Source organism: Coturnix japonica, chromosome 19 (genome assembly GCF_054131305.1).
Source record: "Coturnix japonica strain WE chromosome 19, WE-NBRP24, whole genome shotgun sequence".
Classification (NCBI taxonomy): domain Eukaryota; kingdom Metazoa; phylum Chordata; class Aves; order Galliformes; family Phasianidae; genus Coturnix; species Coturnix japonica.
The window spans coordinates 11,641,226-11,659,639 of NC_140681.1; the positions used below are offsets into that span (position 1 = coordinate 11,641,226).

General features: G+C 41.8%; 1 protein-coding gene across 2 annotated transcripts; it reads right to left on the reverse strand.

The window, feature by feature from the left end:
• Positions 1-2,834: 2,834 nt before the first annotated feature.
• On the reverse strand, positions 2,835-16,956 carry EDN3 (endothelin 3). 2 transcript variants are annotated; one of them, XM_015882102.3, is made up of 5 exons: positions 16,468-16,956; positions 15,876-16,113; positions 5,762-5,926; positions 5,099-5,199; positions 2,835-4,283 (listed from the first exon to the last, which is right to left on the reverse strand). In XM_015882102.3, exons 1-4 carry the CDS (start codon positions 16,517-16,519, stop codon positions 5,127-5,129), a joined length of 528 nt encoding a protein of 175 aa, XP_015737588.1. In that variant the 5' UTR covers positions 16,520-16,956; the 3' UTR covers positions 2,835-4,283; positions 5,099-5,126. The 2 variants fall into 2 exon arrangements, with proteins under 2 accessions (XP_015737588.1, XP_085375899.1); XM_085519773.1 differs by lacking the exon at positions 5,099-5,199 and having other exon boundaries at positions 3,200-4,283; positions 16,468-16,847.
• Positions 16,957-18,414: the final 1,458 nt, after the last annotated feature.

Consider the following 18,414-nt stretch of genomic DNA (forward strand, 5'->3'; position numbering starts at 1 on the left):
TCCTTTATCAGCGTGAGCTGTTTTCACTTATTAATGGGTTAATGAATTAGATGTCTATCTTTCTCTGCATGCCCTTGTGCTTTTGCCCTGGGAAAACTAATTCCAAATGGACAAGAGCATAGTCTGTCTTCTAATGTGTTAGGTACAGACATCACCTCATAGCATAACAATCTGCTTCATCACACAAGCAGGGCAATGGGATAATGCTACCTAAATACCATTGCCACTAGTGTTCTCAAGCTCAGCCTGCTGTATACTTTGTAATTTGTCAGTGTAGTTCATCTACCCCTCCTTTGAGAGCTGCCCATCTCAAAGTGCCACAGCCTCAGCTTGTGTACTCATTTCTGTTGTGTTAGTACGTGTAGCTGTTGCTGTACTATGAACTCATGTTTGCTTCTTATAGCTTGCTCCAATATGCTGAATTCTTGGAGAATGAATCTCAGGTCCATTTAGAGGTTGGTAGGTGCCAAGAGCATGTCAAAATAAAAAGAGATCTAAGCTGGAACTACTGGTGAGTGTTTTCAACATGGACAGTACTGTGAGGTTAGGCTAAGACTCACTAAGAGCCCAAGAATTCCATGAGGTATCTCTCGTGGCAGGACTTGGACCTCATTCAAAAACCTTCTTGCTTCTCAGTTATGCTACTGGCTATCAGCACAGGTCACTCAGCTACAGGGATAACTTTGGAGTGCAAACCAAGGCACGCCTGTCTTCCAGTGCACTGAGAATCTTGGAAGTTAAAATACTTCTTAAAATTCACTTATAAGTGAAGTTTGGCAAGATAGCACTGTAGGGTAAACAGAAAGCTCAATGTGTGCTCTAAATTGATATATCATAAGTCTCTCAATCCTGACACTTCTTTGTATTATAAAGCTCTCCAGGTTCTATCTTTTCCTTTTGCAAAGTTCTAGTGGTGAAAAAAAAGATTGTTTCCAATCTCATCTGTTTGCAATTCTGCTAGGATTCTATTCCAGTAGACTTCAAGCTATGGATTTACAGATTTAATGTTCATACGGTTGGCATCTGTTCTGTTTCTAACAATAACTTTACATTTTTCAGCCATACTTGTTAGCCCAGATTTTACTTCTATAACATGCACAGTTTTGTCTTCTTAAATCACATTGAAGCAAACTTTCCTCATGGTTCTCTGCAGTTTTTCACATCAGTGTTATTTTTGCTTAGCTGTTCCGAAGAACAATTTCTAATAGTAACATCTTGTATATGGAAATGTTCCTGGGTGTTGCCAATGGGAACATCATTCCAGCTTGAGTGCTGTATGACTAGAGGTATTCTAGGGTGGATCTGGTAAGAACACATACCAGAACTGTTGGCCACTATTTCCTTCGGTCATTATGAAGAGAACATTACAGTGCATGCAACATATTTGCATTCCTGTTGTAAAGGAAACTGTTATAAACTTGTTTTTCCTCAGCTGTGTTTTGTAAGAGGAGTGCTTAGATGTCAAATGTCAGGGATTGAAAGGCATCAAAAACATTTCATTCAGCCTTTGCTGGCTCATCAGGCCAACAGTTTTGGTTTTTATTACAGAGGAAAACCAATTCAGTTCTGTATTTAATGACAAATTGGAGGACGTAGTAAATTCCTTTTAGCACGTTCATAAAGCGTATGAGGAATGATTTGTCACAATCTAGCCAAGAGAAAATTATTTTTGTGTGCACGACAACCTTAATGTGTCCCATCTTCTCCCACCCATGTATCTGATAAGCTTCAGCGGATTACAAACAACCCTTAGTAAGGGAAGTTAATAAATCAATGGCATATTTTAATTTGTCCAGATTTATTTATAAAGATTAAGTATCTTTCCTCATAAAGTCAATTGAGACTCTGTTTCCTTTCCTCCTTCATGCCTTGTCATCTCTATGTTGACTTACAGAAGGATCTACTGAAGGGCCCAGCTCTCAGATTTTACAATCATTGTATAATCTTTGGGAAGAAGTGAAAGAATAGTAATTTCAAAAGCAAGTACAGCAAGCAAGAAACCATTTACTCTGATGTACAGGAAATGTGAACTCTGCTCAGGGAATAGCTCCCGTACTGCAGGAAAGCTGCATGCTCACAGCTTTGACCCCTCTGTGTCTTGGGCCTTTCACATGGCACAGCCAAGGAGTAAGAAGGGAGGGGGTGATGATGGGGACTGTTGTCCCTGTGGCCCTTTACCATTCTTACTGGTATGTTTAATGTGAACAGGCTTTACTGCACTGTGAGCCCCCATACTTGTTTTTTGTGCTGTGGGGACACAGGATGACATACTGCTTTCCTCTCTGCCACAGACCTTTGCACACTCTGTTTTCACACACACCCCTTCCTTTTCTAAGAAAAGCTTAGAAAAGAAATTCTTCCAAGCCTCCTTCCTACGTTGTTCTCCAGGCTTCTGATCATTTATTGTTCCTATTGCTAGTAATGACTGAAAACTGCATTTCTATTAATAAGAGCTAGAATGAGAACTGACACTGACAGAATTAGAACAGAGTTAAATGTAAATGGCTGTACATGGAATGGAGTAAGAACTGGGACATGTTGGGAAAACACACAGCAGCGTCCCCCAAACAACATCCCAGAATAGTTCTGTACATTCTTTACATCTAACATGCTGACGCTATACCTGGAAATACATGTATTTCTAACTGCTGCAAATAATCCTTTGATGGTTTATCACACTGTAGGAGTTGCTATGTGCTATGGTTAGGCTGTGGTTGGACTTGATGATCTTCGAGGTCTTTTCCAACCTGGGTAGTTCTGTGACTCTATGATTCTATTCTATCATTTGTACAGCAAACAAGATACCGACGCAAATGCAAGAGCTGACAAGTATATTTACTTTTATAACTATAATAATTTATTTATGAAATATATCCACATATATATAAAATATATCATATATTTTGGCAAAGACCTCCCTTTCTTTGTTCAAACAAAGCCTATTACCTCCATTTTAAGTCCATAGAGCCCTTTTTTACTGTTACGTTCTTTTTATTTTGCAGTTTTTGTTTTAGTCTCCATCTGTCTTCTGATAAAAATATAATTTAATGTCATCTGGTTACAGTTTAACTTCTGCACCCTGGGGAAGTCTGCATGAAGTTCAGTCAAACAAGCAAAAAAACCCATCTATAATGTCGCAAGCAGGGGGTTTTCTCTCTCTTTTTAAATTATATTACTGAATAAGATTTGCAAAAGGCTTTTTTTTTTTTTTTTTTTTTTTTTAGCTTTACTCACTCTTGCATCCTCTTAGAAAAATAAAAAATAATAATAATAAAAAAAGAATTCCATATTTTCTGAAGAAATCATTTACATTGAGAAGTGTCCAGGGACGGATATGATCTTATTGCCAAGTTTCCAAGTTGTTCAGTGGTGTTTCAGCAAAGAGATAAAGATGTGATTTAAAGTACTAGCAAAGATGAATGTATGTACTGTGGATGATAACGTATGTAGGGGCTTGGAATAGCATATAGTCCAGTACAGTAAATTCTTTTGTGTAAAGTTTCATTTGAAGTTCCACGGTCCTGCCCTTTCATTTCTAGGAAATTCTTTGGGATTAATTACTGGAGTTCTGCTCATAAATTACAGCACATCCCCGAATAATCGCTGTAAATGTATTTGAATGGAACTTTGTAGTGCAGGAATAATTTGTGCATAAATTCGGTAACCTATTGAATACTCAATGTATACTCTTAACTTGCTATAGTTTATAGTAATGTTTATATTAGATGTTCATATTTATTCTGCATAGATACTGTTATTTAAACATCTGCCACAGAGTTACAATATGATGATTCAGGCTTGCATACATTAACAAGAGAAACATTTTGCATCTGTTTATTCTTATTGAGCACTCACATATAGGCAACTTCTAACTCATCACCTCATCCAATTTCCATTGCCCACAGAATACTGGATGGATTCTTCAGACACGTAGCAAGCAGTAACTGAAACAGTGTGTTTCTATTGGACTTTTTAAACCAGGTAGAAAAATGTTTCCTGAAACTGTTGCTGAAGTTTGGATCCACCTTAGAATTTTTCTTCAGTGATGATACATTCCCTGCAAGGTTGGGTGATAGTTATCCTTGACTGAGGTTCTCAGGAGGGGAGCATGGAGAGAGCTGCTTCATACAGGTTCACCTGCCCTCAGAATGGCATTGAAATGAAAGTGTTGCACGCTGCTGAAGTCTCCACTGGCATCAGACTGAAGCATCAATTTTGTCCATCTCAAGGGAGAGTTGTAGCTTAAGTTCTTGCTTCTGAGCTTCAGCAAGCGAACATGAAAGCTAGACAATCAAGCAAACAAACAAAACCTGCTGGATTAGTCTGAACTCCCCACAACCTGACAGAATTCTGCTTCATCTCTTTGATTACACACACAGAGAAAATCCCGTCCAGACACTTAACTAGGTCTGGTTACATAACTGTAACAAAGAAATTCTAGGTACTTCCCTGCACAGCTGTAATGTTGGGGGGTAATGAGGTGATTTGTATTTATTCTTAAAGTTCTCTATTTCTAACAGCTGCTTTATTTCACCCAGAACTGGAAGTATTTGCTTATTGTGACATCATTTTCATTTCTTGGGTAGCAATAGTAACAGTATTAAGGGCAGTAAACATGGATCTGGGTCTGGAATCTTCTGAGACTTGCTACGAGGTCACTGCAACCTCTTCATATCTGGAACTTAAAGCAGATTTATTGCCCCTCCAAACTCTTTTCCACAGCTTGTTTGGTTGCTGTACCTTGGCACGTCAGTTTTAGTAGAGCAGTGCTCTGTCATGTGTAGCTCAAGTTGCTACAGTGCTAATTGAGTAAAGAGATGATAGACAGGAACAGCTCCTGCCCTTAAAAAGAAAAAATGGGACTATTTCCAAAACGTGTGCTGGCTTAAAGCCAGAGAATCTGATTTCTGAAGGAGCAGCAAGAGGAAGGTTGGAGTAATCTTGTGTGTAATAAATAATTCTGTTTATTATATAATCTACTGGGCTAAATCTGCCCATAGCATTCAAATGAAAGAATTCAGTCTTGTAAAAATACAAACAGAATTCTGGAGCAATCTTTCTATTCAAGAGCAAATGGAACCAACCACCTGAGCTGTACCTGACTGTTCAGAGTCTTCTATGCTCTGCTACTGAACGAACGCGTGCTGCTCCTCTTCCCTGCATCGGTCCTTCTCTGTTGTTTTCACTGATCCATGGTTTCTGAGGAAGAGAGAACTGTTACATTTCCACCCAGTGTTCCCATCAGTTACCCTTACACACCTGTTCATAAAGTGACAGCATCACACTTGTCTTTAGATGATGTAAAACTTTGCATGTTTTGCATGTTTTTATTCTAAATGAATGCTAATAATTTTTTATATTACAATAAAGACTCCAGGTAGAAATGGAAGAAGGAGGATGTTTAGGCTTTTATGGTAGCCATGGCTTGGCAAGTAGCCGGGCATCAGTCTGTGCAGGAGTTGGTGATACCCTCTGCATTGCCTGTTGGTTTTTTTTCCCCTCTTTCCTTTACCTGTTAAATTAACTTTATCACCATGTTTGAGTTTTCTTCCTTTTGCTCTTTCTGATCCCACATGAGGGGGAAGGGAATGAGTGACAATGTGGGTGCTTGGCTGCTGCCTGGGGTTAACCTATGCTACTAGACATGAGAATCTGAATCAAAATCAATACGTTGCTTAATCAGCTTCTTTTGATATGTGGCGTAATTAACTTGCATGAAATAATCAAATAATATGGACAGTTATTGGGAACAGGCACTCACCTACTTCTGTCTTGCATTCTTCTACAAAACTGCATGCACTGTTTGTCATGAATATCCAAACAAGAGCACCGAAATGAGGGCTGGGAAGTACTTTGATTCTGGCCTGTAGATCTTTTGCCTCTAAAGCTGCCTCTGTAGTTAGAGAGCCCATATGGCACAGTCCTCCTGTTGGAAGAGCCACAAATAGTGTATATTTTAGGAGCCAATTAAGATGCTTTTTGTTTTAGAAAACAGAGCTAGATTAAAAAAAACAGAGAATAAGTGAGGTAATCTTCCACACATGATCTCCCACAGAAAAGCAGATACATGTTCCTTACAGCAGCAGACCAAGAAATAGCAAGACTTAACTCTCTGTATTTCCCTGAGGCCTGGCACGATTTGTTCATTTGTGGGTTATAGCTGGTGACATCAGGACGGGGCACGCTTCACTACTCTGTTCTCATGTCTCAAAAACTGTTCTCCTGAATGGTGTGAAAGTATCTCAATCAATAGCAGATTTATACCACACAACTGCTGGAGACTCACCAAAGTTTCAGTGCGCTCGAGGGCTGGGCTATGCAAACCACAGCTCCATAGAGATCCAAAGGCAGAAAAAGGAGTGGAGGTGGGAGAAAAAAAAAGAGTTGGGGAGAGGAAATAAGAGTGGTTATAGAAGGGTTAGGGAAAGGTTATAGGGCAAAGTCTGAATAATCAGTCTGGAAGCACTGACTTCATGTACTTGGACCTCTTTCATTGCTTTCATAAAAACATCATTAGGCTATTAATTGGGAAGCAGCAAATCTTCCATTTTCCCACACTCATGGTGGGCTGAAAGGTTTAGCAGCATTATTTCTGTAATCTCTGCAATAATTTCTGATGTAACATCAGTGCTGTTAATGCAAATCAGTTATTCAAACCTCTGCACTGCTGCTAGTACGTACTAGTTTGTAACAGTGCACCTCATCTTCCACAGCCTGGAGCAGACCACGCCCATCGTATATGGGTTTATCACAGAAATTACAGAAAGATACAAAACCAGAAGCAGTGTTTCTGCATGCTAGTAACCATTAGAAGGTCTTTCCATAGCAGATGCTGCTCTGTTTAACATCTGTGCAGAAACAGTTGTGTGTTTTTAGCACTTCCTTCATTCTGTGATTATGGCTCAACACTGGAGAAGATCAAGAATATGCAAATGACCCTTAAGACCAAGAGCTGATTACTCTGAGTTGATTTTGTCCCGTTGTCTCGTGCAGACATTTGAGAAGCTGTCTGCTGTCCTCAGTGTTAAGTCTCCCTTTGTAAATGAACAGCATTAATAACTTCATACTGTCATGTTGTGTGCCTGCTCTATACTGTTCAGAACAAGGACTGATAACTTCTGTCGTAACTGTTATATACTCATATTTTAGATCAATGTTTTTTTATGTCTGGTTTTCAGAGGCAGGAACAGGGAGAAGCTCCTGCATTTCTAAGGGTGGGGAATGCTCTATGGAAACTCTCTGGGAAAATTTTGTTATTCAACTTCTTGCTCAGATTTAGGCTGGAATGAAAGGAGGAATTTTGCTCAGTCCAACCAAGCATGAAACCCCTATTTCATGGCAAATGGGTTGCAAAGGGATAAGGAACCTTTCACCGCTCTTACAGATGTCTTTCCACACTGAATTAACAAGAAATAAAATACTGTGGTATTTTATTATTGTTATTTAAAGAGGTTCCTTGTTGAGTCCACTTTTCCAACATATGATACCTTTTTTCTTATTCTAATTATCTAAACGCATCTCTCTGTGGGACTAAGCTGTGGCTTGGCCTGTGTCAGAGGTTTTGCCTTCACAGCTGGAGAGGCAAAAGGGCACATGTGCTTTTGTCCTTTGCTGCTGCATTTTGCAAGTCATAATCAACTTCAATTTCATGTTAATACCTCAGTATGGGAACTACGGGCCCACTGCATGTCTGCTGTCTTTCCTAAGAGACAGTCAATTCCAACAAACTGACAGGGGTGGGCAATGTGGTGTAATTACGAGTGATAAGAACCATGAATCACAGCCCTAAGCAAAGGAGGGGGCTGATATTTTAGATACCGCTTCTGATCTTTCTAATGAAGCACCTTCTGTTCTATGAAACTTGCAAGCTCAATGCTTATTAGAGTGTACTTCATAGCAAAGAAGTTGAATTCAAGAGCACTTCATTCTCAGTGGCCCAAAAATAAATGCAGATGCAATGGTGTTTTCAAGTGTAAAAATTATAACTAGAATGCCCAAGCAAATATTTTTGTGAGCTGATGTGCTTGTTGGAAATGTAATTGTTACTCCACTGTGTCTGTGCTTTTAATTTCTAAGGCAAAAATTCAAAACCAAAGCAGATGAGCTTCAAGAGCAACCCAAAATCTTTTCAGCAGGATTCATTAAGAGCTACATAGTATAGCTGGTGTTTTCTTGCCTGTCAGGTACTCAGATGCAACTCATAAATCACATCATTTAAGCAAATGCTAGTGTGTGCATGGCTATCATTCCAGCAGCTGAAAATGTTACTGTTTCAAGTTAGTTCATGCCACTTTCTCAGTACTTCAGAAGTGAGAAGAGATGCCAGAGAGATTCATTTGAACAGGTATCAGAAGCATTTGCCTAGCAGCGTTACTTAATCTTAGATTGTTACAGGTGATTAGCAAAAGGCTGCTTGTGCAGCAAATTATATGGTGCTGCAATGCTCAGGTTCAAACTGACAGATGTAGAATCACAATTTCTGTATGCTCAGTGGAAATCATTATCAGTGTTTAATTGCCCACCAAGCATTTGCTTAGCCAAGAAGTTACTTTGCTTCCCCTTTCAGATGAGGTACCTCTTTTCTTTAGTCAAAGCTTGCTGGCTTTAGTATACCCAGGGCAGTTTGTCTCCCCATGGAGAAGATGAGGAACAGCTGAACTGGCAGAGGTGCATTTCTTGGCTTGCCACTTGCTGGGCTTCTGGGGATCCTGAGCAGCCAGTTCCCTTGTGCTGTGTTCCTTGTGGTTATGACCAGCTCCCTGGCCAAAGCATGGGCTGAGAGCTATTTAGGAAATCTTTGAAAGCTTCTATTTAAGACCCACAAATATAAAGTAAAAAATATTTGCACAAGAACTATGGCCTGACCTTCGAATCAGTACACATCATTCTTTCTTTTGGAGAACAAGATTCTCCTAAAGCAGTAAAATGGTTTTCCACACATTAAAGAGCAAATGGGTACTGAGTCCTTTATGCCTGTCTTCTCTCCAAGGAGACCAAGCAAATCCATGCAATTCTGGATCAGCCTGTGCAATATGAACCTGCAAATCAGACAGTCAGATGCTAAATAATCTAGACTATTTCTGTACTTGCACCCACAAAACAAAATATAAAAGCTCTACTACTGAAAGCCAGCTAACTCTTGAAGCAAGCTTTTGCTTTTAAATTAACAGAGATGGGCATGTTTAAAAACAAACAAAAATACAAATACTGAGTGATAGTGAAATGGCCATTCTAAACCCAGAGATATTGGTGCAAGTTTCCACAGAAGGAACTGCCCATTGAATGATCACTACCTTTAAGTCTAATTGGGAACAGTATAATTTGCTTATGTCCAGCTGCCCCTCATTTATACTACAGTGAATGTTCAGAATTCAGGCAGCCAAATCCAAACAGTTTATTTTAATTCTTATAACATGTGGCTGAGTTTCTCATGCTATGTTATAATTGACCTATGAGCTGCTATTATTTTCTACTTTCCCAGCCACTTAAACACAGTAGATACCTCCAGGGCACTTGAGAGTTTCAGCCAAAACAAAGGGATGAGGGGGTTGCAGCATTCATCTTAGATGCTGTGATTTCAGTATTCAGCAATATATATTCTGGCAGGTATCCAGGCCAACAAGGCTCCCAACTGTCTCCAGCATTCTCAGACAATCTTAACGTGTTTGAGAGCCCTGTAAGGACCACTAAGAACAAGGCATGTGGAAAGAAAGCAAAAATTAACGTAATAGAAGCAAACCAAAATGTATCCAGAATGAGAGATGTTGGGGGAAATAACAGATATTTCTATGTTCAATTTCATATAAAGCTGCTGCAGTAAGACTGTAGATGAGGAGACTATTGGCTGCTCCTAAAGTTTGCTCCAACTGTTTGCAAGAGGCATCATTTGTTTAAATGTGAGTAATTCACAATAGGATTTCATCCCATAATAATCTATTCCTCTTCATCATCATCATTTAAGGTGTAAATGCAATACAAATGTTCCTCAGAGAAGACTCTGGGAAGGACCCCAAATTAGTTAATTAGTTATAGCTAACTTATGTGCAATCCTGGCTCATTGCCTATCTACTTCACATATATTCTCACTGATCAGATGAGTTCTTTGATTTACTTCCTGCTGGGACTTTGTGGTACCCAACAGACTGCTGTGAGAGAACCAAAGGCAGATTGTTTCCCTGGGCATCTTCCTTTAGCATGCTATCGCAGCAGCCTTACAACAGTGCAGGCTGGAGCAAAACCCCACTATCTTGCTAGCAAAATACATACCTGTCTGTTCACCTCAGACACTCAATTAAACAGTGTAGTCACTATCAACTGAAAAAAGAAAATGGGCTGCATGCACAGTGTGCAGTATTTCTAGAAAGTGAGAAATGTGATGTGGAGGACATCGTTCCTTGGGACAGTGCTGTTGAGCACCCGGTCAAGCCACAGCAGGTGACAAGCAGAGCTCTTGTATCTGTTGCTATCCGCTGTGGTTTGGGTTTGGTTGGCAGTCATAGGAAAGTTCTTTCCCAGGATGCTTTCTGGGGAAGGTTTTGTTGGGGGTCTTCACAGGACTTTTCTTGACACAGGAGACCTTGCATGAGTGAAAATGTGATTTCTGTTCAGCAGTGGGACAGAGAAGTAGAACTGGGCTTCAGTAGAACCTTATTTCTAATCCAAGGGCTGGTGGCCACATAGTCCTATTTATCCTATATCCTTCTAATTCAAAACTGGATGAATCAATACTGTAGTGAATGTATTCTTCTAGATCACAGGAGAGGACTCATGTTTAATTATGACAAGGTTATATATAATCAGATTTCCTTGCACAAAACTATATAAATGCTTATAATTTCATAACCAAAGACAACTCAGCAATACAACCTGCATCAAAGCAGACCTGGAGAATAATCAAATCATAACTGAATGGCCGAATCAAAACAGATGTTTTTTTGTTAAAAGCCCTAAGAATATAAATTTTCATTCCGGCTCTAGAACTCCTTATCTTGTGGCTGTCAGAAGGATGTTACGTGTTTCCTCTATCGAATGTGATCAGAAAAACATCTGAGCTGAATGAAACTTGGAGCGCATTTCTTCAGACTATTGTTTAACATAAATACCTCGCACAAAACAGTTCCCATATCCTTTGGTACCTCACACCAGTTCTAATCTGCTCTCAGTTTAGTGGCAAGTGCTGTGATTGTTATTGAAAAAAATACATAACTGGGGCACTGTTTTCTGTTTGTGAGGCCTGAGCTCCCGTTACTCCTTTTTCTTCCTCTGACTGGCAGGGAATGTCATCAGTGAGGGGGGCAGCCCTAAAGCAAACAGACTGAGGTAAATCCCCAAAATCAAGAATGGCTGAAAAATAAGATGAATAAAGTGGCAGATTTTCAAAGCAAAATTCAGCGCATTTATGCTGGTTTCTGAAGGTCCCACAGGAAGTGCTCTCCGGTGCGTGCTTCTACCATTCCCCGCAGCGTGTATAGTTAAAACCTACTGCTAGTTTAAGAACAAAGCAAGCAAGAACCTAGGGGAAAACAAATAGCCTTAAACCTTAATGCTGATGAAAATGACTGTGGCTCAGTGGCTCTGGAGAATGCCTGTTCTTTGTTTATTCTTAGAATTAGACCAACATGAGCAGCTGTAGTGAAATGTCAAGGCACCAGTTATCAGCATGTCTCATCCCTGACCCCATCCTCTGCAGGGCTGGGTCCCACCGCGACATGGGATTTAGTCTTCAGAGCCAAATAATAATTTCAGGTCTTTCTGAGGACGCTGTTAGGATATCAGTACTGCAAGTACTGTAAATAAGGTTTTCAGGATGACTGAGAGGATGTATTCTACTTTTAGATGTGGAGGGCGTGCAAGCTGTGCATGTGTTAGAAAGACATCTAAGGTACACATTGCTGAACAGTGTGGGATGAAGAGATCTCAAAAAACAATCAGTTTAAGAGCAATTGGTTGGGAGAGATGATCAGGACACAAAACAGGAGAGTGTGAATTTGAGGCAGCTGCTGGAATGGAAATTGTTTCGATTGGAAATAAGACATTCACTAAAAACCAAAGTCATACTGATTTAGTTAACTTAGGATATGCGAACACTGGATCTATTTCATTCAAGAGAGTATTGTGACCCTTGTTTTCAAACAGAATAGGCATATAAAAAGCAAGCTGAGCTATTTCTTAGCCTAGAAGAATCTTATTAAAAGATTATGTTGTATTGTGTTACTGGAGTACTCTGAAGGTGTTTTTCCTCAAGCTTTGTATTTTTCTCACTGAATTCTAATTGTGCAAACAACTTGCACTGCTCTCACTAATAAAGCATACGCATTTTAATAGAGGCAAACTGGCTTGTCTACCTAAGAACATGCATGAAAGCTGAGGGCAATCAACAGAGATGTGAAGTCAGTGTGCAAAAACGGAAGTGTGAAAGGAGTTCAATTTGAAACCCTTTGGGCTCTGTTTGTAATAATGGCAAAGGATGGGTATGTCGGGTTTGCCTGACATGAATCCACAAGGTTAAAGCTGTGCTGACTCACAGTGTGAAGTCAATGCATGATTTACATATGCAGGAATAATAACTGTTTGTATAATCAGCCTAATAATCAAACCAGACTGTTCATCATGAAGTATAACCATGATAGAAGAAGCTTATTTCTGTTTTCAGTAAATCAATTTGCAACGCTGTAAAGTTTTGTGCAGCATTTTATCAAAGAAAAGTCTTCCAGCATTTTGAGTCAGAGATTTACCACCTCATTTAAGTTTTCACCAAAACAGTTGTAACTTAAAAGAAAAAATTTAACATTCCTTATTTACATCAATTCCTTTTCTCTGCTTTATGCCTAATTTATTTTTTTTCGGCAGTGAGTACAGCCAGAGATTCCTTAGTTTTGTTTAATTAACTGTTACTGTCTTGCTAAGGTTTTTCTATGTTTTGTCATTTGGGCTGTGTTAGGACAAGTGATGCACATGGGAAGTCTAATTTGGTAGTCTTCAAATGTAAGGCAAACTTCATGCATAAAATAAACCCCGTTCATCGTAAGATTCATGACTTCTTCACTTCTTTTGGCTCTTGGTTCTAATGGTGAACCATGTGTGCCATTAAACAGAGAGATCAGCTTTGCCTGGCTTGCAGCCACTGTTTTATCATGATTTCTTTGGGTAGCCAGAACTTTCAGTCTGATTTATTAAGATAATAAGCACTTGCTTAATTGTTCTGCAGAACAAGAAATCTTTAGTTGTGTTTCTTTATTTCCAGTAATATACAGGACAGTGTGTATATTTACCAAATGATGGAGATAATTCTCAAAAAAATAGGGAAAGAGTATAAAAGTGCTTTCAATAACATTAATCATTCAGGCTTCCTTTCAACAAAACATAATCTAAGTACTGAGTATCAGAGCAGCAAATGCAAAGATAATAGATCCAATTCTTCCTCTCATTGTGTCCATCCACTTGTACTGATTCAGAAATGTAGGTAATTGGCAGAACTGTTAGATTATGTAATGTGGTTTTTATAACATGGCCATGGAATACATTCAGTTTTTACTCCTCTTTGGAGCATAAAGAAATAGAACTTAATCTTTTGCTTTGATTTAGACTCCATAAGAAATCTGGGAGTTTGAGTGAGGAAGTCCTGATGAATATTCATCTATGCTAATTCTCCTTTGATAGTTGCTGAACTATTGCCACAATTTCTCCTTATATTACTATCTCAGAATTAAACCCCACTTCAGTATGTGATATCGTGTCCTCATGATAGCATTACTTTCCTATAGTAATTCTACTAGTTATTCTGAGCAAATATGGTGTTTCATGCTTATTAACATTAATGTCCTTCACTGAAACACATTTTGCACTGAATGTGCAAGCTCAACATGTGCTGAAATGCTTTGAAAAATGCTTTCCTGGATATGTGGACTTAAGCATTAAGCTGTAGCTGTATTACATCAGTGGGTACTGTTTAAAAGACAATTCATTCTTTCTCTCTTAAAATGTCTGTAGCTATAGATCAAGATATGAATCAAGATAAGCATAATTAGTAACTTGATAAAAAAAAAAAAAACACTGCAAACTAATTCTGAGTAACCAATCTTATCAGTGAGAACAATTTACCAGCTTTTAATTATCTTCATTATGAGACGTTAACTGTTGTCTGCCCCACATAATTGGGTTATTCTTTTCTGATTTAGCAGACTTTCTTTAGGACTATTTCTGTCTTCAGACTGGCGCTATTCTCAGCATGAAAGCTTTACACCATGTAAAGTAGCACTGGTGTGCTCAGTGGCCTGGACTCACCCCAGAGGTTCACAGACAAGGAAAGCAACACTCCAACGTGTGCACAGAGGATTTCTCAGTTAATTGGCAATAGCTGCAGTCAGATTCTGCCATCATATGTTTTTCTACAACTGTCAACTCACTGCTCTTTCTCAAAGAGGACAGAAATAGACCCTGTATTGGAAAGGCCTCTGCCTCTAGCGCTGTCTTCATTGAAACTTTAACCATTATTCCAGGGAAGGAGGGGAGAGAGTGATTTGTTTTGGATGTACCACAACAATGCTTAATAGTGTCTTCAGAATCACAGAATGGCTTGGGTTGGAAGGGATCCCAAGGATCATCAAATTCCAACCCGCCTGCAGGAGGCAGGGCCACCAACCTGCAGAAGTCTTATGTGGAGCCAGGAACTAGACTCGATCTTGTCCTTTGCAAGATGTTCCATTTAAGAAACGTGCTCTAAAAGTTTACTAACTTGTAACAAAGCAGGATACATATAGATGAAGATAAGTGCACCTTTCTGAGTACAGGTACCAGCAATGGACAGAAAACACTGTTACACTTCTTGGTCAGTTTGATGGTTAGACCTGAGGATCACAAAGATCTTTTCCAACCTTAAATGATTCTGTGAAAACCTCTTTTTGTCCACAGATTTTTCTGGTTGCCCATTCAGCATTTGATCCTCAAGGTTACATTTGAGCCATGTTTTTATTATGAAATATTAAAACTTATGGCAGCACGCATACAACAACATGAAGGCCCTGTTTATAAACAGATGTGCAGTCTGTACAGATCCAATGTTTACTTCCAATGTTACTCAGACAGGAGAAATACAACGGCCAAGGAAGAGGAGGACGCAAACCCTTTGGATGCAGGCAAAGCGTTGCTCTTCCTGGGCCATTTCTTTTAATTGGACGCTGTTGGTACCGGCTCCTGCCTTACTCTGAGCCCTTCACCCCGTCTGACCTGCAGGAAACTCACAATTTCCACTTCGTGGGAAACGTCGTGTTTTCAAACGCTGTTTTTATTACGAGTTGAACCAAAAGCACGTTTCCCATTCCCATAAATGTAACTGTCCGAGACACTTTGTGTAACACTGTAATCCCGGTACACCGAGGCTTTCAAAACTTAGTTTAACGTCAAAGCGTTTTCCGCCATGCTTTTTCTTTTTAACCATGAACAGCACATCTGCACTGACGCTACCGCTCCTTTCCCAAACAGTGGTTTATTAGAAACATGTTTCTCCTACAAAGTAGCACCTCCTTCCCCCCACTCCCGCTTTCCCTCAGCGTACACGCGGCGCTCCCACGCCGTGCGGGGCTGCGGGCACTGCCGGGTGTGTGTCATCCCGCGGGGCCCCGCAGGTGCCGGTTGCGGGCAGTGCCGTGATGCGGCACCGGGCGGTACCGCAGCTCCCCGCTGCCGGGCGGCCGCCCCTCGTCCCGCCCTGACCTCGGCAACACGCGTGGCGCCGCCTCCCCCCGTCGCTCCTCCAGCCGGGCCCTGCCCTCCCCGGGGGGCGCCCCCAGCCCCCTTCACCTCCCGGCGACCCGCGCGGGGCTCGGCTCCCTTCTCATCCCGACCCGCCATTTCGCGGCTCGTCCGCCCTCACTCACTCTGGGGTGTTGATCCAGATGATGTCGAGGTGGCAGTAGTACACGCACTCCTTGTCTTTGTAGGTGTAGCAAGTGCAGCGCCGTGCTCGGCGCCGCAGCACCCCGCCGTCCGCCTTGGCCCTGCTGCCGCCTCCCGGCACCGCCGCCGCTCCGTTCTCCTCCCGTTGCTTCTGCCCCAGCGCCGCCGAGCGCGGATCTCCGCCCGCCGGCAGGGAGCGGGGCCGGGGCGGCGAGGACCCTGCACCGCGGGAAGGGAAGAGAGCGGCGCTCAGCAACCCCACGGCAACCCCCGAGCCCTGCAGCCCCTTCCGTTACGGGACCCCGAGCGCAGCGCACCCCGAAAACTTGCAGGGCTGTTATTTGCACCGTTACGTCGCTGCTCGGTGCGGTGCAGCCCCGCAGGCTGCAGCCGCTGGGTTCTTAACCCACGCACGGCAGTGATGCCTTTGGTGCCCTGTTAGATACCGCGCATCGGAGCGGGCTGCTGCCTTTTGGGAGAAGGGCAAAAAAAAACAACCCAAAACCCAACAAAGCAGCCTTTCTTTGTATGCGTGCGTGGAAACGGCAAAAAAAAGAAAGAAATTCACGTTACCTGCAGTCGACGTAATCGTAAGTCCAAAGAGGAACAATAAGCCCAGCTCCATTAAACCCAAATTGCACGCTACTTTACTCCAGCCAGCGGTGAAGCTCAGAGGCGGCGGATCCGTTCCGGCCGGGCTCGTTCCGGTGCACACAGCGATATCCTCGGGCTGGCGGCACACGCCGCTCCGCAGCCGCTTCCCACGCGGAGGTGCGAGCGGCGGTTCTCCCACGTAGTTCTTTTACTTTCAGTACAGACTTAGTCCTGAAGGGGAGAGCGTTGTCAAAAGAAGGGAAGCTCCATCGCTCGGCTTTTCTCACACACACCTCCCACCCCACCCCCAAAATCCGAGCAGAAACCGGAGCTGCTGTTTCCCAGCTGCAGCCGCCTCCCGCCAGCGGACAGCTGCGGCCCCGGGGCGGGGGCTGCTGGCACTGCCCGCCCCCGGCCCGGCCCGGCCGTGCAGGTGAGGAGCAGGCGGCAGCAGCGCTCGGTGCAGCCTCCTTCCCCGGCAGCGGGAGGCGCATCCCTCCTGGCACTGCTAATGTCGCTTTTAAAAGGTCTGTAGTTTGGGTAAGACGGCTTGTGTGATAGAAACGAGAGCCTGAGGCTCAAATCTGAGCTACCGACTTAGGAAGTGATAGAAGGGTTTTGTTCTGCGTGCGTACCTGGTGCATGCATTTAGAACAAGACTGCTGCATGTGGCACTGTTTGGTGTAAGAATATAAACCACCCTGCGCTAGGCAAGGTTTAAGGGCTAAGGGAGTCTGTCATGTCATTACAGCAGAGTATAAGAACCTGTTACAGAGGGCATGTGTTGTAGATAGCTCACAGAGGAAGATTAGCACATTGAATTGTCAACATTTGAAATCAAAACATCCAAGTGTGTTTCAGTGCTACCAGAAAGAGCTGCCATCAACATTTCTTTCATGCGTCGTGCTGTTCAGTGCATTCCTTGGAATCTCCTCCACGAGTAGGAAAGTCACTGCAGGATCACTCCACTTACGTTATTTGAAGGCCTGATGCTGTTTTCTGCCATCTCACATTCTTTCTCCAGCCCTGCCCCCAACCCCAACTTCTGCTGTGGGCTGTTGAGCAACAACACTTATAAAAACATCATGGAGATGTCATGTCCTGTCAGTCTGTCAAACGGTGCCTTTGTCAGCTTCTAAAGTTTGAGAGTCCCAGGGGAGAACTTTGGTCTCCCATATCCCCAGCTAATGACAAAAGCACGATGCTCGTTAAACACATTCATAGTTAGAAAGTTCCTTTTTCTTCTGGTTTTGCTGACCCCGTGGTTCTCTGTGGACAATGAAATGGTTTGGTTAGCGTGACTTAGAAATGACAAGACTCTGCAATGTAGCACTGAAACATCAGAAGCAATGCAAGCAGCTCACCAAAGTATTGACAATGTTCAGACACTGAACAGAGCTGGGGAAGTACTTCAGTGAGTTTAGTTCTGATAATTTTAGATGTCTTCACTGCAAGTCTCTAATATCCTCATAACAAACACTATGGGGGAACATTCGATCCTATGCAAACTCCTGGAGTTAGCATTGCACTGAAGTTCAGGCTTAATCTAGCTAAGTGCTTACCTTCCTTTAAGGATGACTAATTGCAGTGACCTTCACTTTTAGATACGTTGTTTTGCTGGATGCTGAGTTTGTGTGTATTAAAGCCATGCTCTCCCCGCGGGTGCTGTATGGCTGCTGCTGTTTTGAAGATACAGTTACAAGGCATCTCTGAAAAAAGCCTGTTTCCATTATGTAGAAAGTAGAAAAGTAGAAGTAAGTAGAAAAACGAATTGCTTCAAGCCAGGAAGCTCTTGGTGTTGTACTCCAATACTGTTATATGGGATTGATTTTTGAAATTATTTACATTTTATTTCTTTATATTATTAATAGAAATTCATGGTGCTGTTACTGTTTAAAAGAATAAAGTTTAAGATGGATAATGTGT

Bases quoted from the DNA above. Each gene is read 5' to 3' on its own strand.
- EDN3 (XM_085519773.1), bottom strand. From the start codon at position 16,519: ATGGAGCTGGGCTTATTGTTCCTCTTTGGACTTACGATTACGTCGACT. The intron at 16,114-16,467 runs GTAACGTGAATT...CCCGCGGTGCAG, and splicing joins TACGATTACGTCGACTGCAG to GGTCCTCGCCGCCCCGGCCC. The intron at 5,927-15,875 runs GTGAGTGAGGGC...CTCTTCCAACAG, and splicing joins ATCTGGATCAACACCCCAGA to GAGGACTGTGCCATATGGGC.